The 26,936-nt window shown below is 40.6% G+C and overlaps 1 protein-coding gene across 1 annotated transcript in view; it reads right to left on the reverse strand.

The window, feature by feature from the left end:
- Positions 1–26,936, reverse strand: part of SYNE1 (spectrin repeat containing, nuclear envelope 1) — a 554,350-nt gene that overhangs the window by 97,555 nt on the left and 429,859 nt on the right. The window contains exons 117-124 of the mRNA XM_006874353.1: positions 23,132–23,314; positions 22,380–22,526; positions 17,651–17,805; positions 16,969–17,116; positions 14,865–14,959; positions 10,261–10,495; positions 6,887–7,081; positions 820–945 (exon numbers count right to left, since the gene is read on the reverse strand). Of these exons, the coding sequence (XP_006874415.1) occupies positions 820–945; positions 6,887–7,081; positions 10,261–10,495; positions 14,865–14,959; positions 16,969–17,116; positions 17,651–17,805; positions 22,380–22,526; positions 23,132–23,314 (1,284 nt within the window). The remainder of the gene's footprint in view (positions 1–819; positions 946–6,886; positions 7,082–10,260; positions 10,496–14,864; positions 14,960–16,968; positions 17,117–17,650; positions 17,806–22,379; positions 22,527–23,131; positions 23,315–26,936) is intronic.

The following is a 26,936-nucleotide window of genomic DNA, read 5'->3' on the forward strand; positions in this document are numbered from 1 at the left end:
CAAGATCAATGGTTCCAGCTCACCAGCCGCTCCTCAGGAGTCCTCTATAGGGTCACTGTGAGTCGGAACCATTCCAACAACACTTAACTCTAGAGCATCAATTTGCAAATGATGTGGTTATCAAGAGGCATATATTTGACAAAAGGGCACTTTCTCAAAGGTAGACTTGATATGACCTTGTGCCTATCTCAGCGGCGAACACCTGGTCAGGTACTTCATCTGGCTAACAGGTATGAAAACAGCACGAAATCATGCCACGCTCAGTGACCAGATAACTCAGGGTGAGGTCTGTGTTAGCTATAGGTTTGCGTCCAACTGCAGTTGCATCGGTGTTGATGCTAACCTTCAGTGGTGTGGGCCCTGGGTAACTTAAGTGCATTTCCATGTATAGTCCTGCTTTCCCTACACAAAGGGTGGGAGGTGGGCTGTGTTTCTTCTCGGGCCATTGTTGGCAGACTGTCCAAGCTGCTGCTGACTCTTCTCTGTCTACTAAGTTCTTAGGCGAGAATGACTCTCCCCTGTGGGCGCTTTAAAGCGATTGCTTTTGACCCAGCTTTCAAATATATTTTAATATGTGTTTTAAATTTTCATTTGCTTCCACTGAGAAATTCATAAACTAATCTATATTTCCATCAGCTCAGTAAATCAACATGACATGGTTTTCCTGAAGAGTTATCTGACCTAACGGGACAGACCAGGAGGAACGTGTTTCTACACATAGACAGCTGCAGGAATTTCACTTGGTTATACTCTCAAAGGCATTAACCCCACAGAGGCACAAATGTGTGTGATGATCCACAACTCAACACAATCATTTACCTTGCAACGCATTAGCTCTGCATGTAATTCTTCGTGGTGATCTGGTAAAGGCTGGGAGAGTTTCTTTTTGAACGTTCGTAGTTTCTCCAGAGAATCAGCTATTCCTTTCTCACATTTTTCCCAGTCCTACAATGGGAGCAGAAAGAAATCTCATGACATTTTATTTTATTTTGTTGTGTGGAAAGGGATAGGCATTTGAAAGGAAAAGTAAATGCCCACTGATCCTAATCCCCAGAGAAAGAGTTACAGTTACTCCCATGAATAGTGTTGGGGTGTGTCCACTGGGGACACGGGGTGCTCGCCAGAGGAGCCGAGTTGGAAATGCACTCTGTTGATTAGTAATGTGTGAGGGTTCAAATGATTAGGCTCCGAGTTGCCGTTTTCCTTATACAAATGGAGAGAATACAAACTCTCTATGGTCATTGGAGAATTAAAGGAGAAAATTATATCAAGGCTCCAAACACAAAGCTCAGGATATCATAAGTAATAAATGATGGGGCTTCAAAAAGTTGGTAGAAAAAGGAATGAAAGGATAATGAAAATTTCCTCACAAACTTTTTCAAGCTCCTCCGTAGATACTCAAAAACTTTTTATCTGAATGGTAATCTCTCTGCAGACTTGGGAGTTCAATCATGGTACTTTGTTGTTTTCCTCACCCCTCCATATAACTGCAGGATAAAGCACTAGACTTCAAAGTCGGTTTGAATCACAAGATTGAAAGTTCAAACCCACCAGCTATTCCTTGGAATTCCTATAGAGACTTGCTATGTGTCGCAAATATCTCAACAACACTTAACAATAACAGCTTATAACTGTGGATCTTAATGTGGCACTGTGGGATAAGCACTGGACTGCAAGACACTTTTGAACCACAAGTTTGGCAGTTCAAACTCAGAAGCTGCTCCTCGGAAACCCCATACAGGGTTGCTATGAGTCAACTTAGCAACATCCTGTAACCACATCAATATCAATACTACCTCAAATGCATTGGTCAGAAATATACAAGAGATAAGGAATCACTTTTGGAATATTTTCAGGACGAAAGTAAGTGTGGCTAAGAGCAGTGAGGTAGACTATAAAAATAATACCAGGCTGACTCTCCTTCAGTATCTAAATAGGACGAGCTAGATAGACGTGATTTGTTATAGAAGTAGAAACACACTTACAAAAGGCATGACATTGACCAGTGGCTTGTTTACCTTGGACACATTTCAGGAAAGCCCAATCAGTAGAAAAAGATATCACGTTTCATAAGGTAGTTGTTGTTGTTAAGTAACGTGGAGTCGGTTCCAACTCACACGACCCTGTAGAGGGTTTCCGAGGCTGTACATCTTTACAGGGGCAGAAAGCCTCATCTTTTACACATGGAACAGCTGGTAGTTTCGATTCATAACCACTACGCTAGCAGAGCTCCTTTGGTAAGGTAGATGGTTAACTAAAATGAGGGAAATCTTCATAGCGCAACAATGGATTTAGACACACCAACACTTGTGAAGATGCCTCAGGATTGAGCAGCGTGTCATTTTAATACGGTGTAAGGTCACCCTGAGCTGGAGCTGATGCCGCAAAAACTAGCAACATCTTGACAGGGCTAAAACCTATGCAGGTGCGGTGTTCCAAAACTTCTTGGAAAAAAATGGGATGAAAAGATAATGGGATTTTTCTACAAACCTTTAAAAGCGCCCTCATCTGTAATAAAGGATTAAATGTATACTCCATATAAAACCGTACAAATCAATAAGTGGGAGGCAAGGGATAATGCACAACTCAAGAGATAATGTATCTACTACGCCAAATAGTGGTAAGTACCCTTGACAAAGGACAGAGCAGGCTAAGTGGTTGAGAGTGGCAGTACATTGGAATAGTAACGTGAATGGGGACAATCTCTGTGTACTGACAAAGTAAAAGGGCTAGGATATATGGACGGTGTGGGTTATGTTTTGGAAGTTAACACAACAACTGGGCGACATATCATACTGGTAGCAAAGGTGCTAGCTCAGGAGAAGAGAGTGCGGTTTGTGTGGTGAAGGTGGAATTTAATTTCTTTTATTCCAGATTTCAACTATGACTTGATTTTTTAAAAATCAGACACATACATTCCTTTTGCAATCAAATGGAAGAAAAAAGTTAAAGAAACCTTGGTTCATTATGAAGCCCGATCTAGACAAATGAGCATACATTTGTTGTTTTGGTGTTAGTTGGCATCAGCATCAACAAAATAAGTCTTCTTCTGTCGGGGCCGACATAAAACGCACTTACTGGGAAGCTGAGGCCTTGTGACCTGGACGAAAATCCAAACCCTGGGCCCTCCTTGGTTTGGCGAGCCATGAACCCTGAGGGCCCAGGAAATGACCTCCTGGGGTCCCGGGTTCATTGGTGTTTGTGAACTCACTGGATGGCTACCTCTGTACAAGTCCTAATATTGTTCATTCTATGCTTCTAACTCCAGTAATTGAAGCTTCTGAGAAAATGGTTTTTATAATGCCTCTCTTAATTTCTCCACTGTGTTGGCAGTGCGTAGGGTCCTGGGAACGAATCTTTCTGAGGTACAAGCGCGATAGCCACCTGGGATGAGTGTCAGAACTGCTCCTTATTTGATTATTCAGTTATGTTTAATATTAACTTAGAACATGAGCTCTTGATTATCCATGGACATTAATAAAACCAAATTTCCCCCTAGAACCAAGGCAGCAAAACTTCCTCAGAGGACGAACAAGGACAGGTTTACTGGGATTAAGCAGGGAGGTTCTGGAGAGGAACTGCCCAGGGTATTCACTTGAGGTGGAGTGGTAAATTCTGGGAATACTGGATTAAAGGACAATGGTGGCAACTCCCTCAGACCGCCCTGGGTTTAATCAGTTGGATCCAGATGCTCTTCTTCCCCCTGAAGGTATATGGAAATGTGATGATAGTGAACATTGTAACATTTGGGTGTGGAATCCAGATAGAGGATAAAGAATGTGAAGGTGAGACCTCGCCTTTTTGGAAAGGTTGTGACCCTTCTCTCACCTTCCCTGTAACTGTAGCAAGAAAGAATTACTAGTTTAACAAATAAAGCTAAATGTTTGAAATCCTGTTCAAACGCATATATTTTTTACTTGCAAAGTAGAGAAAAACAGCTTAAATCCCTTCAGAGATTATAAACCAACCTTTATATGAGCTTATAAATCTTTCACCTTTACCCACTAGTGATTAAGTGTTAAAAGTATGTTAGACGTCCTTTAGGCCTAAAGATTAATCTATAATAACTTGTTTGAACCTTTTCCTGTAGAAATAAAAATGTTAGATTGCTAAGAAAATTGTGTTGTACCTAGAAAATATCTTAAAGGTTGTTCCTGTGAATCGTTGTGTCCTGTCCTTTAATTTCTCCTTGAAAAAAGTTAATAAAAGACGGGTAGAGATAGTTCTGTGTGCATTCTTGGCAGCAGGGCTATCTGCCTGTCAGCTTGTATCCACTCTGGTCTCTGAGTGTTTCTTTCTCTCTCGCCCCTCCAGACATCCCACCTAGAGTTAGTTTTGTGTGCAATGTCTGCCACCGAGCAGTCTGTCTGGCAGCTTGCATCAAACATGTGTGTCCGTCTTCTTTGTGTCTGTTTTCTCTCTCTCTCTCTATTGTCGCCAGACACCCCACCTTCATGTACTCACCCCCTTGTCAAGGCCAGACCCCGACATTCTTCATTTTATCTGATTAACTATCATTCCTGTCCTCCTCCTCACCAGTGGCCTGCCCCACCCCACAGTGGCCACTTCCTGACCCCTGAATTACATAGAAGGACAACTGGATTAATGTCTAATAGTTATCAGGGTATCAAAGACTGTTGCATTTTTCTTCATCATGTTTTTCTCATCATCATCAGCCTTTTACTGACTACGGCTTTCATCTACTCCCTTTGCTCCATATTTTTAGTATCTCAAACCACAGGGGTGATGACATTTGTCTTCTGTAAAGAAATACTGTCTAAAGTGTTCTCCCTACTCAAAGTGTCTTGTTTTCTAAAACTAAACTGAGAGTTTGGCCTAAGATTCTTATTTCTGGAAATGATGCTAAAGTACATAATAACTTCACTCATCTACCTTGGATCAAGTCCCCCTATTAAAGCATCCCTGTCTCCCAGGCTGCAGTTAGAAGTCACCAAACAGTACTGAACACTGATGTGGCACTGTAGGATAGGCACTGGAATGGTAACTGCAAGGTCAGCAGTTCAAATCCACCAAGCGATCTCAGAAACCTTATACAAGATCACTGTGAGTTGGAACAACTCGAAGGCACACAACCACAACAATGCTAAGTGGTGGCACTGTGGGTTAGCGTTTGGCTGATTTCATGGCAAAGTCAGTGATTCAAAGCCATCAGTCACCATGCAGGAGAAATGTGGTGGTCCACTCTCATAAACATTTCCAGTCTCGGAGACCCTATATAGGGTCACTATGAGCCAGAATCAACTCAATAGAAGTGGGTGGGTTTAAGCATAGTGTGGGCAGACAAAAAACAAATCATCTTTCTGCTTAAATTTATCAACATTCTTAATGAAATCATTAAATACTCTCAAATCGATCAACATAAAGTCAATGAAATATTCACTGATCTAAAAGAGAAGGGATTCACTTCTAATTTTTCATAATGAAACTAAGAAAACATAGTAAAGCAGCTGAACGTGGAGGGCATAGAATTATATTGACTGTATTCTGGGCACATTTACTCAGATGTTGTTGTTAAGTGCCACTGAGTTGGTTCTGACCCATAGCGACCCTGTATAGGGTTTCTAAGGAGTAGCTGGTGAGCTTGAACCGCTGACCTTGTGGTTCAAATCGACTTTGCAGTACAGTTCATTAACCCACAGCACCAACTCAGACATTAAGGGTTAAAAATAACTAAGTACAAAAGCCGAGGTAGGAAAATACATTAATATGATGCTGAATAGATACTAAAATGCAGCTTCATAAATTTTAGGCAAACAGAATCTAGTTTATGATCTAAAATAAAATACACTTTACCAAGAAAAGAACAGAAATTCCCCCTTCCGAAGATGACTTCGCTTCTGAAGCTTTTACCAAATCTTTTTACTGCATGAATTATAAAAAAATAACTTCACGCTGTGGATGACAAACAGTTACCAAAGTTGATGTTTTACACACCAACAAACAGACATGCAAGCACAATGACTCAGCCTTTATGTCCTATTAAGTTTTGGGAATGTGTCCGAAATCACAAGTCAGATAAAGAGAAATGTATGATTAGCATGTTGTCCACAGAATGAGTTATACAATATACTTCATCATTTCCTGAAAGCAAAGAAGGAAAAAAAAATCAGTGGTATTGTATTACAGATTAATTGTGTGTGCAAATACAAGCTTTTTACAGATGGCAAGGAACACAGTTACTAGGCTTACTTGGGCTTTTATCACTTGGTTGCTACTGGAGTTGATCTGAATTTACAACCTGTAGTCTGTATGAACTGATTTTTTTAAGTATTGAATTTTGTGTAAAATAGGAGAGCAAGAGAAAGCAAATTGTGGGAGGTCTGGATAATCCTGCATTTCCCTAAATGTAGTGAGTGATAGGTATGTAATGTGTACTCAACTAAAGGTTTAAAATCCCTACTGGAGATGTTATCTTACAGCAACCTGTTTGGAAATGTAAGGTCAAATCAGGAGTTATTTTCTTGGATACGTTTCCCTCTGCTATAAAATCTGAGATCTCAATCTTCAAAACCACTTAGATTAGGGATGCAGACTCTACTTTGGAGCCTTGTCTGCATTCATAAAGGCATCAACATGGCTCCAGGCTTAGCGCTGGCCATTAATCAGAATTTAGAAATTGGACGGTTTTAGGAGACTTACGACTACTTTGTGGGGAGAGTTTTCTGGAAGGCAAAACTGCCGACAATAGAGAAACTCTTCCAGTTGAGGCAAGAAAGAGGAAAGTCTTTAGGACACGACCTTTGTGTTATTTGAGTGAGTGTTTGAATGGCAGTGGGAGGAGCCCTGAAACTAAGAGGAGAGCCTTGTAAACTACGGCCCAGGACAGGAGCCTTCTGTGTCTGTAGGAAGAAAGAGCTGAACTCACTTTCAACAAGAAAGCCAGTTGTTTCTTCTGCTCCTCCAGGTGCTTGCTGGCGGACTTCCACTTCTCCTGGATATCCGTGAGTTCGGCCTGCAGGGCGGCCTCAGCCCCACTGTCTGCCGAAAGCAGGAGCTGCTTACCCACCTCCACAGTCAGAATGTAGCTTCCTTGTTGGCGCAGGAACACTTTTTCTTTGAACTGAAAGGAACCAGAACTTTTTACTTTCTCATTCTCTCTTTCACCATTTCCATGTTTTCAGTGTTTGTTTTTTAAAAAACAATCCTAAATTTTAGCATAAGGAAACCTGGTGGTACAATTGTTAAGCATTCAGCTGTTAACCAAAAGTTGGAAAGCTGGAATCCAAGATGCCCTATGGGAACCCAAGGGAGAAAATCTGGCAATCTGCTCCAGGCAAGATTACAGTCTAGAAAACCTTATGGAGCCATTATCCTCTGTCACTTGGAGTCACTGTGAGTTGGAACAGACTCAATGACACCCAACAACAACAGCATTAACACATTTTAGCCAAGCCCCCTTTCACTCAACAAGTATTTCCTGAGCAAGTACTGTGTGCAGGAATGAAGCAGTGTAGAAATGAATGCAAACACAACTGGAGAAGCTTAGATTCTTCCCAGGAGTTAAACGCCATCACAGTGCAATATAATAACTGATTTATTAGATCAACACACAAGGAAATCAGAGAGCTCTCTTGTCTAGGTGGGGTGGGTGACAAGAGGTAGAAGTTTTGTCAAAGTAATAAGGACTGGGTCCTGAAAGACATGACCACAACTGGATTAAGACACACTGAGTGTGATGGCGTTACAAGATGCACTAGTGGGTTAGTGCTGCTGTGGTGATCTAGGATAGGCACTGGACTGCTAAATGCAAGGTTGGTGGTTCAAACACATCAGCTGCTCTCAGAAACCTAACACAGGCTCACTGTAAATTGGAGCTGACTTGTTGTTGTTATGTGCCATCGAGTTGGTTCCGACCCACAGCGACCTTGTATAGGGTTTCCGCGGAGCAGCTGGTGAGTTTGAACCACCAACCTTGCAGTTCAAAGGGCTTTGCAGTCTGGCGCATTAACCCACAGTGCCACACCAGGACTCCTGGAACTGACTTGTTGTTACATGCCGTGGAGTCGATTACAACTCATAGTGACCCTGTACAGGGTTTCCGAGGCTGTAAATCTTTACGGGAGCAGAAAGCCCCATCTTTTTGACTAGACAGCATTTAATAACAACAATCTATTTAACAACTCAACTGCTAACTGAATGGTCAGTGGTTCGAACCTACCAGCCGCTCCACGAGAGGAAGATGTGAGTCTGTTTCTATAAACATTGTTGTTGTTGTTAAATGTATAGGGTTTCTGAGAAGCAGCTGGTAGGTTTGAACTGCTGACCTTGTGGTTTGCAGTCTACTTGGATCCCACAGCCCATACCAGGATTTGTTGTTGTTAGGTGCCATCAAGTCGGTGCCAACTCATAGTGACCCTATGCACAACAGAACAAAACACTGCCTGGTCCTGGGCCAACCTCACAATTGTTGCCACACCTGAGCCCATTGATGCTGCTACTTTGCCAACCCATCTCGCTGGGGATCTTCCTCTTTTTCTCTGACCCTCCACCTTACCAAACATGATTACAAACACCAGGATTGCAGCCTTGGAAACTCAGTGGGGAAGTCTGACCCTGTTCTCTATGGTTGTTATGAGTTAGAATTGACTTAAGAGCAGTTGAGTTTGATTTGAGTTTAGTGTGTGATAAGGGCCAGAAAGACAAGGATGGTCAGGCTTACTCTGCAGGAGACATATGGTACCTTCAAACAACTAGATGTGCTTTTCAGCAGCTGGAGCATACAGTGTACATAAGAGTGTGGTAGGAGGTGAGGTAAGAGTGCGCTCTGGACAAGCACTTGGTTTTTATAATGAGTCACTGAGATTCATTAAGAATATTAAGCAGGACAGTGGCATGTTTGAATTTAAGTGTTAATGAGAGCACTGCACAATAGGGTAGAAGATGGAATGGAGTAAGACCAGCTAGGAACACACTTTCTATCTAGGCAAGTCATCATGAGCACCTAACCTAAGGCAGTGATACTGGGGATGAAGATTGGGCAGATCAGATGTGGGAAGTGAGAGGGCAGGAAGAGGATAGCGTTAGACTGACGCTTGGGCTCCTGGGTAGGTGATGATAGCGTTGTTTTGACTGGCACATAGAAGACAGAACCTGAATGAGAATTGTGGATATATAGATAGCAGGCTCAGGCTGGATGCACTGAGCATATTGTGTCTACAATTCATATGGAAACAAATCTAAAAGGCAGTTGGATATATTGGGTCAAAAGCTCAGGAGATCAAAGTGCTCAGAAGATACCAACTTGACCCATCTCTGCTGGGGAAGTCAGGCATGTGGGTAGGACCTCACAAAGAACCAGAACAACAGTGACCTTTACAGGCAGAGGAGTTCATGGAGTGTATTGGGAACAACTGATTAGAGGACTAGGAAGTATCTGCCTAAGATGTTGGAATCCAAATTCCTGACTGGTCAAAGTAGGAGACAAGCTTGGAACTGACACAGCACACTAACAGGGCTGAGACCTTTATCTTTACGTGTAAGCTACACATTAAAGGTTTTCGTGAATAAAACATATATATATTTATATATATACTATTGTTGTTGTTGTTGTTGTTAGGTGCCATCAAGTCGGTACCGACCCATAGCGATCTTATGCACAGCCGAATGAAACACTGCCCGATCCTGGGCCAACATCACTACTGTTGCCACGCTTGAGTCCATTGATGCTGCCACTTGGCCAATCCATCTCATTGGGGTCTTCCTCTTTTTCTCTGACCCTCCATCTTATCAAACATGATATTCTTCTCCAGTGACTGGTCCCTTCTGACAATATATATATGCCTATACACACACACACACACATACATATATATGTGTATGTATGTGTATATATATGTGTGTGTTTGTGTATACACACATATATACTATACACACACACACACCTCCCTCCCTCTCTCTCTCTCTATATATATATACACACACACACACATAAGCAATGTTAAGTTTCCCTTTCCTTGTCTTGCCTTCCCATCCAAGCAGGTTTTCAGTGAGCCATTGGGTGGTCTTGGTGTGTTAAGTAAGAGGGAGACTTGGTGAGAGGCTGGTCCTTCATGCAGTTTCAGCCTTACGTGCATGCTATGTACTGTATGTAACCACTGTGTATTTCTGTTGGCATTTGAGAACTCTGTTTGTTCTGATTCCAATACCACTCCAGGATCCGTCTGAAGAACTTGAGGTTAGGGGAGAGTGTGCAGCTGAAATGGAGAAGAGGCTTAAAAACAGCACATTTTTGCACCTTACCTGCACTTCATCAAAGAGGTTCCTCGCTTGCTGCAGTGGCAGGGGGACACTTCCGAGACCACTCATGGGTAGATAGGACACTTCCACCAGCCATTTGCGAAGTTTTTCCGCCATCTCTCGGTAGCGTTGCCACTGGCGAACCTGGCTGTCTATGATCCCACGCCTCTGCTGGGCCCTGCGGATCACGCCCTGCCATTGAATGCTGAGAAGGGACAACTTCAGGTTGAACTCATCCCTGTGGAAGGAGCAGGCCATGGTGAAAACGCTGCTGTTTGGATGCACTTACTCAATCAGCTGATGTGTACATACTCAACGACCCTGAGTGCTCTGGTGTTGTGAAGTGCTGTGGAGTCAGCCCCAACTCAAAGCAACTCTGTAGAGGGTTTCCGAGGAGTGACTGGCGAGTTTGAACCACTAACGTTGTGGTTCAAACTGACCTTGCGGCCCAGTGCTTATCCTACAGAGCCACGACAGTAACAGTATGTTGTCTGTTGTTGTTAAGTGCCGTCAAGTCAATTCCGACACACAATGACCCTGTATCGGGGTTCAGAGGAGCAGCTAGTGAGTTTGAACCACCGACCTTGTGGTCCAGTGCTTTATCTTACAGCAGTACACCAGGACTCTCTGACCCAGGGCAGCCGGTTTCAAATAGCCTGCTGCAATCTGTTAGCGGTCTACTGAAAGTAATTTTTAAAATTAATAACATAGGAACAGCTGTGTTTGCAGAGGATCAGTGTCTTTTTCTATCAGCTTAGATTAATGGTGCTGTTAGGTGGCCTTGAGTCGATGTTTGACTTACAGTGACCTCGTGGGATCCAAGTAGGACTGCCCCATAGGGCTATCTAGGCTTGGCTACCAAATGGAAGTTCTGAGATCAAACCCACTCAGTGGTTCCATGCAAGAAAGACCTGGTAATCTACAGGTGTGAAGATCACAGCCAAGAAATCCTGGGGGGCAGTTCTACTCTGTCACATGGGTTGCTATAAGTTGGGGTAGATTCGAAAGCACCCGTCAAGAGCAGCAATCTTTACGGGGGCAGACTACTAGGTCTTTCTCTGCTGAGCTTCTGGGAGGGGTCAAACCACCAACCGTTTGTTAGTAGTCAAGAGCTTACCCTTTGTGCTACAGGACAGGGAGAAGGGAGATCAGCAGGTGCTGTGTTTATGATCCTAGACACTAAACATACCCACCGCAACATGTGCAAAGGGCTTATCTAGAACCTCTGACTTCAGCTAGAGTCGTAAGTCACTCTGGATGATAAAACTGGGATGTTTTAACTAGAATCCTAAACCAAACCAAACAAACAAACTCACGTCCATCAAGTTGATGCTGACTCACAGTTATCCTAACAGGGCAGAATGACCCCATAGAGTTTTCAAGGGTGCGGTGCTGTGGGTTAATGAGCTGGACTGCAAAGTCATTTGAACCACAGGTTGGTGGTTCATGCTCACCAGCCACTCCTCAGAAGCTCTATACAGGCTTGCTGTGGGCCAGAATGGACTCAACGGCTCTTAAGAATCAACAACAACCATCTTTACAGAAGCACACAGCTATACTGTTCTCTCACAGAGCACCTGGTGGGTTTGAACTGCTGCTCAATGCTTACCCCACTTCAGTACTATAACTCCTTAAGTCCCTTAAATAAAATAATAATATTGAAAAAAAAATATATTTAAAGTGTTACTTCATAAGACTAACTCTCTGTGCATTCCCTTACAATAATCAGCAAATTATTTGACATATTAATCTGAATTTTTCATTCTACCTGTTAAGTTCACTTCCCTTTGCTGTAAAAAAAAAAAAAAAAAAAAAAAATTAGTCCTTCCTGTCTGTATAAGGTGTCTCATGTATTGAGAGAGATTAGCTTTTTCTTAGAATTTCTCTTTTTCAGGCTAAAGACTCTCAGGTCTTTTGGTATGGTCTTTCAACTTTAAAAAAAAAATGAATGGCTCTTTTTTGAGTTTTCTCAAAAAAGAGCTCAGCTTGCAGCCTTAGAAGCAGCTAGTAAAGTCAGTTCAGCATCTAACAGAATGAATTTCCTCATAGGTGACTGTACTATTCACATCTCTTAGCACTCAAGTGTAACCTTTGCATTTTCTTCATCATATTCATTTTGCTTTTCTTCCTCAGATACAGCGTTCTCACCTTTTGAGTGTGGCTTCAAATCAGGATTGGGCTTACTCCTATATTCTGAATCCTAAACTTTTGATGGACTTCTGGTGTGGAGCTGTACGATCAGCACAGGAATGTGAACCACAAGGTCAGCAGTTCAAAGCCACCAGCTAACTCCTTGAAAACTTTATACAGGGTTGCTATGAGTAGGAACTGACTCGATGGCATTTAATAACAACATACTCTTGATAACCCTCCCAGGTTATTTAGGACCACTCTTCCCTTTGATTTTGTAACCAAATTGTCATTATTCTTCAGTATTTCTTTAATGATTCAGCCCAGACAAGAAGATGAATCAATAAGCAATGTTGCAAATGCCCAAGCTAATACAACAGAAAGTGCAGAACGAAGCTCTAGTAAACCACGTCTTATGCGCATTCTTATTTTTCCACATAGATCTGCAGCACAGATTAGATTTCATGGTGACCTGTATTTTTGAACAAATATTCGAATATCTGTAATTGTTTACAGCAGACTCTACATGTGATAAGTTAGGGTCCTGAGCGTTTCCTAAAAGTTACAAGCATCTGGTAACATTAGAAAGAGACAACTACAGGCTTTGAAAACATTCCATCACACGAAGCAATCAACTAACCTCCTGTTTCTATCAAATCCATCTGACTCATGAAGACTCCATGTGTGTTCATAGGGTTGCCAATGGCTGATTTGTCTGAAGCCAACATATACCAGGCTTTTCCTCAAGTTGCCTCTGGGTAGACTCAATCTGTCAACTTTTCCATTAATGTTTTCTTCACCCAGCAACTATCTGTGTCTTCTCCCTTTGTACAATCCTGAGCTGCCTGCCAGCACAAGAATCTACTTACAACATAACATCATTCCCAGATCTAAACTTGGAGCTTTCAAAACCAAAAGTTATAAATTAACTTTTAGAATAAACCGTGCTGGTGGCTTAGGGCCTTCCTATTCTCAACATGGACTAATGGAATTTCCTGTTTTCTTTTGTTTTTTACTTATAATTTTAAAAATTCTTTACTCTCAGGTTCAACCTTCCCACTTTTATCTACTTAGTGCTTTTTCCTAAATTTCCCATTTAAAATTTAATAGATGCTGGCTTGCACATGCATTTTAAATTTCATTCTGCTTAATGACTCAAATGTTTATACTATTGTTATGGAGTTGGCGAAGGGAAAATAAAGCAAAAGATAAAAAAGTCCATTGCATTTGGATTTATTTCACATTGAAGACCTTAAAAATTCTCCGTAAAGCTCACATTTAAATTTGGCTGACTTAGAATAGAATAAATATGGTATCATATTTTATTGTTCCAAACTTAACCACAAAAGTCTCTCGTGGGCTTCTAAAGGAATAACCAGTTAAAGCTGAAAATGCTTCCAAACATTAAAAACATTTCAATAAAGTTAATTTCTTAATTTTTTTAAAAAAGGTCTCATTTTAATTACATTTGAGCCTAAACATGGAAAAATACATGCATGTCATAAAATAAGCCTGGCTTATATTCTAAATGGAGTCCCTGGGTGCTATGGGTAGTTAAGTACTTGACTATTAACCAAATGGCTGGAAGTTTGAATGCACCCAGAGGTACCTCAGAAGAAAGATCTGGTGATGATCTAGTTCCAAAGACTCAGGCATTAGAAATGCTCTGGAGGCCAGGTCTACTCTGACACACACGAAGCCAGTGTGAGTCAGACTCAACTCCATAGAAAACTAGTTTTATAACCCAAACGCCACCACCAAGAGTAGATCAGATAGAGTCAGGAAATGTAAACCTGATAGGAAATTTTCAGTTCACATGCCATAAAGCTGAAAAAGAACTAGGCTTTATATATCTGTTTGGTTTTAATAAAGATATCATTTGCTAGGGAAATTCAAAGAAAGCAGGATTTCATGATGCCATTTGACTTCAGGTAGCAAATATGAAGGTTACTGACAACCTGGTCAGGCTGGCTGCTCTAGTATAATGCTTATTAAAAACCACAACCATTGGGCTCGAGGTCAGACGTTATTGCTACTTAGTTTACAAGACCTTGGTCAACTCAGTTCATGTTACTGCGCCTCAGGTTGTCCTCACTAAGTAAGAGAGATGGGGAACAAAGTATCTGCAATTCTCTGAGGATATTAGAAGCCTCTGCTTTTACACCAATGGTATCTCAGTGGTCCGATCCATTCAGGTCCACTCAGTAATGCCAGGCCCCTCCAGATGACTGCTGAAGACTGGCTAGGTGATTTCCAATTACGCCATGGCCTTCATACAATAATAATAGCGGTTCTCAGAGGACCTCAACACTCAGTCATTTCAGCTATTCAGACTAGCTTTTCCTCCAATTACTAAGACTCCACTATCGTGCAGTTGCCTTAGGAAGATTGGCTCTATGCCCTCTAATCTGCTCATTAAAAAGAAAAGGAGTAATATACTGGAACCTTTCTTCTTAATGATATAGCAAAAATCCTACCTGTCATCAACTTGGCCTTGTTCTAGCAGACGCTGCCCATCAACGATGATCGAGTGTAAAATCTGTTGACGACTGAACATCTCCGCTTGAAACAACTGTATTTAAAAAAAGAAGCAGACACTTTAGACCTTCTAACTGTAGTCACCAGTTCTTTGATCACATTCTAGATATTCTGACTTTAGCAAGGTCATGCACAAAAATCAACACGCAAATCAGGAGATCTATAAGTTCTGCAGTACAGGAATAAGCTTATATTTTAAACAGCAATGAGATATGTTTGAGGATAATGATTTGGTTTTTTGTTTGCTAAAGCACAGTGCCTAAATGCAGAGTTAAGCTCCCCTCTTTCTTTCAAAGGCAGCTAATAGTAAAGTCAGTCAATGCCGTATTAGGGGTTTGGGAGAGTCTATATGCAGATTGTAGTTAAGGGCTGTCAAGTCGATTCTGAACCACAGCGACTCTGTAGAGGGTTTCTGAGGAGCAGCTGGTGAGCTTGAACCACCAACTTTGTGGCTCAAACTGACTTTGCAATCCATCACAGGATTGGGGCAATTTTTCGGCATAGGGAATACCTTTTAAACACTGAAGAATGATGGGAAAAAATTCCCGTACTTGTTCTGTAATTAAAAAAATTTTTTTACTCAGTTTTCAATAGAATTTAAAAAACCTACTACTGTTAAGTCAAGTCCTACTTCAAGTTGCCCTATATAATACAGACACAGAGTACAGGTGCTCCTTAGAGCTTTGGAGACTGTCAGTCCTATCAGAGCACATAGCCTCATCTTTCTCCGGTAGAGCAGCTGGTGAGCTTGAACTGACGACCTGGCAGTTAGCAGCCCAATGCTCAACTCACTGCATTACCATGACTCCTTGTCAATATAGGTAGGTTAGTAAAAATGTTTCACTATTTAAAAAAAACACACAAAAAAACCCTCAGTGGAGGGTCTTCTCAATTCTTTCCATAGTAACATTTTAACAGCTTTATTGAGCTATAATTCTATAATTCACATACCACATCCTTATAGATTTAGAGTTGTATAACCATTACCACTTGCAATTTTTAAATTCTGTACCCATTAATAATCATTTCACATTTATCCTCACTGGTAGCCTACAACCAAAACCAAACCTACTGCCATCAAATGGATTCCAATCATCCTGCAGCTCTCCTCTGCAATTCTGCAGGATGCAGGAGGATGGAACAGGATGGAGGAGAATGGAGCATGACGGAGGAGGGTGGAGGAGGATGGAACAGGATGGAGCGGGATGGAGGAGGATGGAAGAGGATGAAGGAGGATGAAGTGGATGGAGGAGGATGGAGTGGGATGGAGCAGGATGGAGGAGGATGGAGGATGACGGAGGATGACGGAGGAGGATGGAGGAGGAAGGAGCAGGATGGAGGCAGATGGAGGAGGACGGAGCAGGATGGAGAAGGAGGAGGAGGATGGAGAAGGACGGAGGAGGACGGAGGAGGACGAAGGAGGACAGAGGTGTATGGAGGAGGATGGAGAAGGATGAAGAGGATGGAGGAGGATGGAGGAAGATGGAGGAGGACGTAGGAGGATGGGGGAGGATGGAGGAGCGCTGCTTCATTGGGTTGTCAAGGCTGTAAATATTTATAGAAGTAGACTGGCTCATCTTTCTCTCACAGAGCAGCTGGTGGGTTTGAACAGCCGACTGACCATTTGGACAGCAGCCCAAAAGCTTTCTTTCCCAGTAAACAGCATTTGCCCACAATTCTGGCATGGCATATTGCAGGTTATCAAAGCCTGCTACATGTTTATACAGTGAAATTGGTGGGAGCTAGAACTCAATAAAACTGCCTTGTTTTTCTCAGTCTCACAATTTTCTGCTAGTTTTAGATGAAAATGCCTGACTTTTCTTTTCTGACAGATTTCTACCATATATACAAGTTCTGACTTTTGCAGGTTTTACTGTGACTAAGAAGTGCCGAACAGAACCACATTTTTGTAATTGAGATATCAAAGCCTTAAGCTTTAGAAAGAAGGCAAAGCTGACGATAGAATTTGAGAGGAATATGGAAAAGCTATAGCATTTCAGTTCTTCCCAAGGTTTTCTCTAAAAAGCTACTGACCTAACTTACCTCATGAGCTCTTTGCTGCTCTAGCAGATGCTGAAAGTTGCCTGAAATCTCCACTGCTAGCTTTTGTTCTGTCTGAACCAAAAATTCCATCCAGGTTTCACATTTTTCCAAGAAAGTCTGATGTTGTAACAAAAATGACTGCAGCTTACTGACAGAGCAAAGGATAAGACACTGTTATTTTATCGCTTACTCTTCTATCTCTAGCATACAAAACCAGATGAAAGAATTCTGGAACCACCACAAAGCTTTTATGTTAGGTGGTAAAATGAAAAGAAATAAAAATGTAAAACAAGGTATACTTTTTACATGTAAAATATGTTTAAGTAATAAAAATAAAATTACCCATGAACCTTTCAAAATAGTCTTACTTAAAAGAGGTTTTCCCCTTGAGTAAAATAATATTTAGTATGGTAAACATCTGAGCCCATTTATTCCATTTAAGTTTCCTACTTTTAGTTCAAATTTTGTCAGTATGATTGGAAACCCTAGAATGCGTAAGTATTAGGACTCATACTGACCTTATAGAGCACAGTAGAACTGCCCCATAGATTTTTCCAAAGCTGTAACTTTTACAAAAACAAACTACCACTCTTTCTCCCCCAGAGTCGCTCAGGGGTTTGAACCACCAATCTTTTGGTTAACCTCTGCATCACCAGGACTCCTTGTATTTGGGTTTTGGTACCTGAATCTTTCTGTCGTCTGAGAGGAGATGAGTGACCAGTGGCGATTCAGGTTCTGCATCCTTTTGATTTCCTTATCACTCAGGGGTAACCTGTACCCAAGTTCATTCAGATGGTCTAAATCGGGAGCCAGGCTGCTGAATTTTAACATCTGCCCCTGAAACCAGGATTGAGAAGACAGGTTTAGAACCCTGGGCAGAGAAGGCAGAGCTTCGTCAAGTGCATAGCTCATGTTGATTTCAGGAAGAAGCTGGTTGTCAGTTCTCCTGTGCATTTCTGGCCACCTCCTTGCACTCTTCGGAGGACCAAGAGGTCCTCCTGCTGCTGTTACAACTGTGAATACAGACAGAGATCGTCCTTCTTCGTGGAATGCTTGGCCATTTACATTTATTACCTTATTCACTACTGGTGTGGCACTGTAGGATAAGCACAGGACTGCAAACCACAAGGTTGGCAGTTCAAACCCATCAGCTGAAACCCTATGTACGGTCGCTATGAGTCAGAACCAACTCGATGATACTTAACAATAAACATTTAATTAATAGCTGTTGTTGTGCACCATCAAGTCAGTTCTGATTTACAGCAACCCTGGATAGTGTTTCACAGGCTGTAAATCTTTACAGGAGCAGAAAGCCTCATCTTTTTCCTTTGGAACAACTAGTAGGTTTGAACTGCCAGCACTGTGGTTATCAGTTCAGTGTTTATCCTACAGAATCACCAGTGCTGCACTTGTCTTAACTGTTGTTGTTGTTGTTGTTGTTGTTAAGTGCCATTGAGTCGGTTCCAAGCCATAGTGACCCTGTATAGGGTTCCCAAGGAGCAGCTGGTGAGCTTGAACCTCCAACCTTGCAGTTCAAACGGCTTTGCAGCCTGGTGCATTAACCCCACAGTGCCACACCAGGACTCCTTGCCTTGATTATGCATCAGTAATTCTTGCTGGAGTTGATAAAGTATGAGCATTGTATTACATGAACCTCTGAAACGATTGCCCTAAGATGATCTTTAAACCTAAAACCGTAACCTAAAACTATCCCAACGCCTTCTTTAAATCAAACAATAATCTGAATTAACTAGTAAAGAATGTCTGTCTTGAGCTACTATGCTCCTTCAGAGAACTTTCTTTATGGAATCCAACTGACAATAGTGAGTTGAAAGGTTAGATTGGATGCACGTAGGGGAAAGTGAGCTAATGTCAACTGGGGAGGACCCAATTGTCATGGGAGGGTGTGAATGGTCACACAATGTAAAGAATATAATCAATGTCACTGTATATTGTACCTGCAGAAATGGCTGACTTGATGTGTATATTTAAAACAACAATAATATTAAAAGATGAGCCCCTTAACAGAGAGGGAAAAGCCAGTTATGCCTGAGCTGATAAATCGCATTAATCTTATCGTAAGAACAACAGGAGTTCACTGAGAATTTCCTCAGGGAAAGAATACGCTAACATTTTCGTGCCTACTGTATTATCTTATCTGCTTTATTGCATTTTTGAGCTAGTCCACAATTCCGAACAAGGCTTTAAAAGAAAACAAGAAGGCATTCTGGTAGCTGAGGAGGATGGAGGGGGGTTGGACAGTGAACAGTGGGTGCAGAAACCCTGAATCCACAGAGAGACCCGGGGGGAATACGGGAGGGTGAGGGTAGAGATGGGGAGGACCGTTCAAGACCCGAGCAGGAGGTGATCACTGGGAGCATGGACAGAGGAGATGTCAACTGGAGGAGGCTGTGAGGTGGCTTTCAAGGACTGCTCCTGGCCTGCCTCTCTTTATGGGCTACCAAAGAAAAAGATATGGAACACATAAACATCAGTATCTTAAGCATTGACAAGCTGAAATGGACTGGTAGTGACCATTCTGAATCTGACAATCACATGGTTTGCTATGCCAGGAATGACAAAATGAAGAGGATCAGCATCACATTCATCATTAAAAAGAATATTTCAAGATCTATCTTGAAATATAATACAGTCTGTGATAGGATAACATCCATATGCCTACAAGGGAGACCAGTTAATACCACTATTATTCAAATTTACACACCAATCACTAAAGCTAGTGATGATGAAACTGAAGAATTTTAACAATTTCTTCAGTCTGAAATGGAGCAAACATGCAATCAACATTTATTGATAATTACTGGTGTTTGGAATGCAAAGGTTGGAAACAAAGAAGGATCAGTAGTTACAAAATATGGCCTTGGTGATAGGAATAATGCTAGAGATTACATGATAGAAATTTGCAAGACCAATGACTGCTTCATTGCAAATACCTTTATTACACAACATAAAAGACAACTATACCCATGGACTTCACCAGATGGAATATACAGAAATAAAAAATCTACATGGGTGGAAAGAGATGGTTGAAAAGTTCCTTATCATCAGTCAAAACAAGGTCAGTAGCAGACTGTGGAACAGATCATCAGTTGCTCATATGCGAATTTAGGGTGAAGATAAAGAAAATTAAAGCAAGTACATGAGAGCCAAAATATGACTTTGAACATATTCCAGCTGAATTTAGAGATCACCTGTGTAATGGATTTGATGCATTAGACACTAATGACCCAAAACCAGAAGAACTGTGGGATGACATCAAGAACATCATACAGGAAGAAAGTAAAAGATCATTAAGTAGATAAAAATGAAGGGGAACACCAAAATGATTGTCCTAAGAGACTCTAAAATTTGCTCTTCAGATGCTAAAGCAAATGGAAGAAACGAAGAAGTAAAAAAGGCTGAACAGAAAATTTCTTAGGGCAGTTTGAAAAGACAAAGTCAAATATTATAATGAAATGTGCAATGGCCTGAAAATAGAAAACCAAAAGGGAAGAACACATTCAGCATTTCTCAAGTCTTAACTTGCAATAGGGAAGGATTCTATGGGCAAAATATTGAACAATGCAGAAAGATCAAAAGAAGATGGAAGGAATACACAGTTACTGTACCAAAAAGAAATGGTTGATGGTCAACCATTTGAAGAGGTAGCATATGATCAAGAGCCAATGAATGGTACTGAAGGAAGAAATCCAATGTGCACTGAAGTCATTGACAAAGAACAAGGTTCTGGAAATTGATGGAATGTGAATTGAAATCTTTCAACAAACAGCATTTGAGGCTTTCACTCCTCCATGCCAAGAAATTTGGAAGGTAGCTACCTGACCAACTGATTAGAAGAGATCCTTATTTGTATCCATTCCAAAGACAGGTGACACAATGGAATGTGGAAATCATCAGACAATATCATTAATGTCACATGCAAATAAGCTTTTTTTCTAGAGGTAATTAAAAATGTTTGCAACACTACATGAATCAGGGAACTGTCAGATGTTCAAGCCAGATTTTGATGAGGATGTGGAATGAGGGATATTATTGTTGATGTCAGATGATCTTGGCTGATAGCAGAGAATACCAGAAAGATGTTTAGCTACAGTTTATTGACTAAGCAAAGACTTTTGATTGTGTGGATCATGACAAGCTATGGACAACACTGCAGAGAAAGAGTATTCCAGCACACTTAAGTATGCTCATGAGGAGCTTGTACATAGACCAAGAGGCAGTTTTCAAACAGAACAAGAGGACACTAAATGATTTAAAATCAAGAGAGTTGTGTGACAGGGTTGCATTCTTTCACTACACTTATTCAATTTGCATGCTGACCAAATAATCCAAGAAGAAAAGCATGGCATCAGGATTGAAGGAAGGCTCATTAACAACCTGAGTTATGCAGATGATCCAACCTTACTTGCTAAAAGCAAAGAGGACTTAAAATACTTTCTGATAAAGATAAAAGACCAAGTCTTCAGTATGGGTTCCATCTCAATGTAAAGAAAACAAAAATATTCACCACTGGACCAATAAATAGCATTGTGATAAACGGAAAAATATTGAAGTTGTCAAAGACTTCATTTTGTTTGGATTCACCATCAATACCCATAGAAGCAGCAGGCAAGAAATCAAATGACATGTTGCATTAGGCAAATCTGCTGCACAAGAATGAAGGAAAAGACCAAAATGGATGTCATAAGAGACTCTAAAACTTGCTCTTGAGATGCTAAAGCAAATTGAGGACAGGAAGAGGTAAAAAAGCTGAACAGAAATTTTCAAAGGGCAGTTTGAGAAGACAAAGTCAAATATTATAATAAAATGTACAATGATCTGATTTTAGAAAACCTCTTTAAGCTGTTCAAAAGCAAAGATGTCAGTTTGAGGGCTAAAGTGTGCCTGATACAGCCATGGTGTTTTCAGTAACCTCACATACATGTGAAAGTTGAACAATGATAAGGAAGACCTTAGAAAAATTGATGCATTTGAGTTATGGCGTTGGGGAAGAATATTAAAGGTATCGTGGACTGTCAGAAGAACAAACAAATTTATGTTGGAAGAAGTACAACCATAGTGCCCCTTAGAAGCCAGGATGGCCAGATTTCATCTCTCATACTTTAGACATGCTTGATAAAGCGGAGGGACAACAAAAAAGAGGAAGACCCCCAATGAGATGGATTGGTACCTTTGCAGCAACATCGGGCTCAAGTGTAACAGCCATTGTGAGGATGGCGCAGAACCGGCACTTTTATTCGTTTGTACATCGGGTTTATGAGTGGGAACTGGCTCAACGGCACTTAACAACAAACATATGGTTCACTTCTCTATGTCAGGAATTTTGAGTTTTCATTCAGGTTTTAGGATAAAAGATAGAGAACATGAAATGAAGATTCTAACATTTTTACCTTCAACTCTTCCATCCTTTCTTGGATAGTGGAGAAGTCAGACGAGTGGCTTGGGTCCTGACCTTTTAGAATTTCTTCAGCTTCCACGAGCCAAGCCTCCAAACCTTCTAAGCTCTTCGCAAAGGTTTCATAGTCAAGAACTCCAGTCTTTTTTATATTTTATATCAAATCGTCTTTCTCAAGGTGCTATTCCCCCAAAATTCAGACTACAGTAATTTGAATGTTCTTTTAATTTAATTTTCCTAAAATTTAAAATTCTTTTTATGTACTATTAATCAATATGAACTATTAATGTTAAATGCACTACTATCAAACTATGTCTGAAAACTATTCTGATTCTAACAAAAACTTAAATCATTTAAACATGAATATTAATATTAAAGCCACTATCAAACTATGTCTGAAAACTATTCTGATTCTAATAAAAACTTAAATCATTTAAATATGAATATTAATATTAAAGCCACTGAACACTTACTAACTGAACATATCTTACTCAGGCCCATGGAGGGAGACATTGGTTTAGGGAATAAATTATGTTGGAGAGAACAATGCCACACTCCCAGGTAGAAGTGCCCATTGTAACTTCTATTTGCTCTTTTAAGAATCTGACTTTCAAGTTGGTTCATGTGTTAAATTCTCAGATCTCGGAGGAGCATTATCTCAATGATAAACAGCTTCTTTGCCCGTGTTTGTGCCCAGACATGACAGCATCCCCAGTTTCTAACACCTACTGAGTATGAACTCTGTACCTGTAATATAGTCTGCTGCTTGCTAAGAGCTTGTTCGAGGGCACACAAGTGTTGGCTCAAGGAGAGTTGATCAGATTGAATGGCTGAAGCAGCAGACGTGTCCACTTGTTGCTTGAGTTGCTCTCCCAACTCATGAAGAACAAAAAGGGAATCCTTAACAGTCCCCAGTCCTTTGAGAAGATCCTACAGAAGATGAAAATACAAAAATGCCTTTCAGAAATTAACATGTCAAGTGCATTTCTTATTATAAACAGTGAAAAACAAAGGGCAAACATCTAGAAAGATTCAAATCTAGTTTGTCAAATGATTATACTAAATGATCATCTGAAGAACATATAATCAGAAATTGACGAGAGCCATGTTTGCACTTTGAAATGAACACAGATTGTCTAAAGACCTTCAAACTTAGGTCTTGATCCCAGTCTTGAAGTTGAGGAGCCCCAACAGAAAGCACAGACGTTCCTCTCAGAATTCCTTCTCCTTTCTAACACCAGACAAAGCTACCTGCTCTGGTTTGCCCAACAAACCTTCTTATCTTCAGTTAGGAAATGGTTACAGGAAGGAGAAGAGGAAACCTTTGTCTGTAGGTTATTTTCTCTGCTTGCTCTGATAAAATCAAGTTATTCTTAAATAAAGAATAAATGTTTCCCAGTTATTGAAGCCAAAGCCCTATTTGTTAGATGGCAGAACTTCCCTGGGTTGACATTAGCGGTGAACGCCTAATTGAGTGACATCGTCCCTCTCTCTCATGGCAAGTAAGAGACTAATTGAATAGCAGACAGACCACAGGCATCACTTAATCACACAAAAATAATTACACACCATGGAAAACTTGAAGAGAAATAATTATGTGCTATTGTGCATTATATAACTGGAAGCCTGAACTAAATATACATTTTATTTTGAATAGTATGTATGTGTATTAGCATCTTAAAAAATCACAGTGAACCTATGTAGTATTTATGGACTCCTGGTGTGGCATTATAAGATCAGCACCGGACTGCAAAGCACAAGGTCGACTGTTCAAACCCACCAACGGCTCCTCAGAAACGCTACACAGGGTTGTTATGAGTCGCAACAGACACAATGGCACTGAATAATTTATTGTTAAGTGCCTTCGAGTCAGTTCTGACTAAGCATAGGGTTTCCAAGGAGCGGCTGGTAGTTTGAACCAACTTCTGATTACAAAAGTTGGATATATCATTTTGATTATAAAAGCCATGTAAGTTCATTGCAAAACACTGAGAAACATACATAAACAAGGGGAAAAACCCCATTATCCTCAATAGAGCAATAATCAGAAATATTTCTATACCATTTTCTCCCACCTCTTCATGAAACTGATACTCAAGGAAAAACATAGTACTATATATTTGTTTTGATTTAATATTATTATTATATGTATAAGGAATTAGTATACTAACAATATCTTCTGTATATAGGAGGGAGCTCAAAAAGTTTGAGGGAAAATTCCAGAGTGCTTTAATTTCATTTTTCTACAAAATGTTTGAAGCTGGCTCCTCATATGGTTGAACAACTTCTGGTGTGGCTCTGTAGAACTAGCATAGGACTGTGACCCACAAGGTCAGCAGTTCAAACCTCCCAGCTGCTACTCGGAAACCCTAGATAGACTTGCTATGAGTTGGAACCGACTCAATGGTACTTAACAACAACAGCAACTTATGGTTGAATTATAGGAGCCTTTGTATAGGCACATTGCCTGTCTCAGAAAGGCTGTAGAAACCCAGTGATAATTCTGGTGAATAGAGGGTAAAGACTAGATTCTACCTTTGTTGGGACACCTCTGACATAAGCCAATGGCAATGCCCTGTGTCTGGTGCCCATCTATTCTGACTCATGGCGAGTAGAACTGTGCTCCACAGGGTTTTCAGTGGCTGATTTCTGGAAACACATCACCAGGCCTTTCTTTTGAGATACCTCAGGCTGAATTGGAACCGCCAACCATTCAGTTAAGGAGCTCTGGTAGTGTAGTAGATTACAAGTTGTACTGGTGACAGTAAGATCAGCAGTTTGAATACATCAAATGCTCCATGGGAGAAAGATGAGGTTTTCTGCTTCTGTAAAGATTTACAGTCTCGGAAACCCTATATAAGGTCACTATGAGTTGGAACTGATTTGGTGGCACACAACCACCACTGAGAAAGGATAAATGACTGACTTGTTTAGCTGGACAGAATCTTGTTCCTACTGACCTACAAAAAAGACAGGGAAGACCGAGCTAGCTATGCCTAACAAGAGATTACTGTGAGGAAGCGAAAGCCAAAGAGCTCTTTTAACCTAGACACAAAATTTCTAAAGCATTCACAGGAATAATTTGGAATTCTATACTATAAAACAGGTATGTCTCAACTAAGGAGAATTACAGAGGACAAATCTTGTAAAACAAAACATACATACATATATATATATGAAGAGAGAAAGCATTATAGTTGCTTATATATAAAAAGGAGCTCTGGTAGCGTAGTGGTTACAAAACGGGCTGCGAACCTTAAGGTCAGCGGTTCGAAACTACCAGCCGCTCCGCGGGAGAAAGATGAGGCTTTCTACTCCCGTAAAGATTTACACCCTCGGAAACCCTGTACAGGGTCGCTATGGGTCGGAACCGACTCGACGGCACTTAACAACAACAACATATTAAATATTAAACACTAGCTTTAAAATGTGCACTTGTGTGAAGGCATTAGAAATGGCTAAACTTCCATGTAATATATTTTTACATGTTGCCTGATTCTAATAAACCAATTTTGGAAAGTTTCTAAAAATACTTTTATAAAAAGGCAAATAAAGACAATGAAATGAGCCATGTGAAGGATAAACCAAGAGAAGCAAATCAAAACAACAATGAGATAGCATCTCACCCCCTAGCATTAATAGCAAAGTTCCAAAAAACAAAACAAACAGATTCTGGCGAGGGTGTGGAGCGATTGGAACCCTCCTACACTGCTGGTCCAGTCACTGTGGAAAATGCTACGGTGCTTCATCAGAAAGTTGGAAATAAAAATAGAATTTAACCTGCCAAGTCCTCTATTTGGTCTACACCCTAGAGAACTAAGAGCCGATACAGAACACCCGTGTTCATCACAGCATGATGGGAACAGGCTTAAAGACCCATCAATTGAAGAGCATTTGGCAAAATACGTTGGTACATACACTCAGTGTTGAAGAATAGCGATGAATCTGCAAAACATCTTATGACATGGATGAACCTGGAGGTCATTATGTTGAGTGCAATATGTCAATCACAAAAGGACAAATATTGCATAAGACCACTATTGTAAAAAGTCCAAAAAGTGTTTTCAAACTGAAAGAGTCATTCTTTGATGGCTACCAAAGATGGGAAGGGTGGGGAAGGTTGGTCACTGGATGGAGAGATGACATGTATAAAATCAGAATAATAAAGTAAAAACCACAATCTTGGAACTCCTATGTCTTAGAGGATCATTATGTATTGGAATGGACTTGACAATGGTTGATTTTGGTGTTTTATACCAATGCATTAAGAGGGAAAGGTTGCTTTCTTCCATGAAATTAGAATAATTACATAAAGATAGAATAATTACATAAAGATAGAAGGCATTGAACCAAAATGGGCAAAGCCTTTATTACTGCTTCTCAAAAGATATAAAATTATTCCCACCATGGTCTTTTCTTACACTGAGCATCTCAGTCAAAACTGAGAGGCTAAATCTTTCACATGGATTGTATTCCATCAGGAAAAATGGGAAAATAAGTCATCTTTTAAAATGAAGCAACAGGAAGGGACTGGTTTAATTTGATACTACAA

This window comes from Chrysochloris asiatica, unplaced genomic scaffold (genome assembly GCF_000296735.1).
Source record: "Chrysochloris asiatica unplaced genomic scaffold, ChrAsi1.0 scaffold00271, whole genome shotgun sequence".
NCBI lineage: Eukaryota > Metazoa > Chordata > Mammalia > Afrosoricida > Chrysochloridae > Chrysochloris > Chrysochloris asiatica.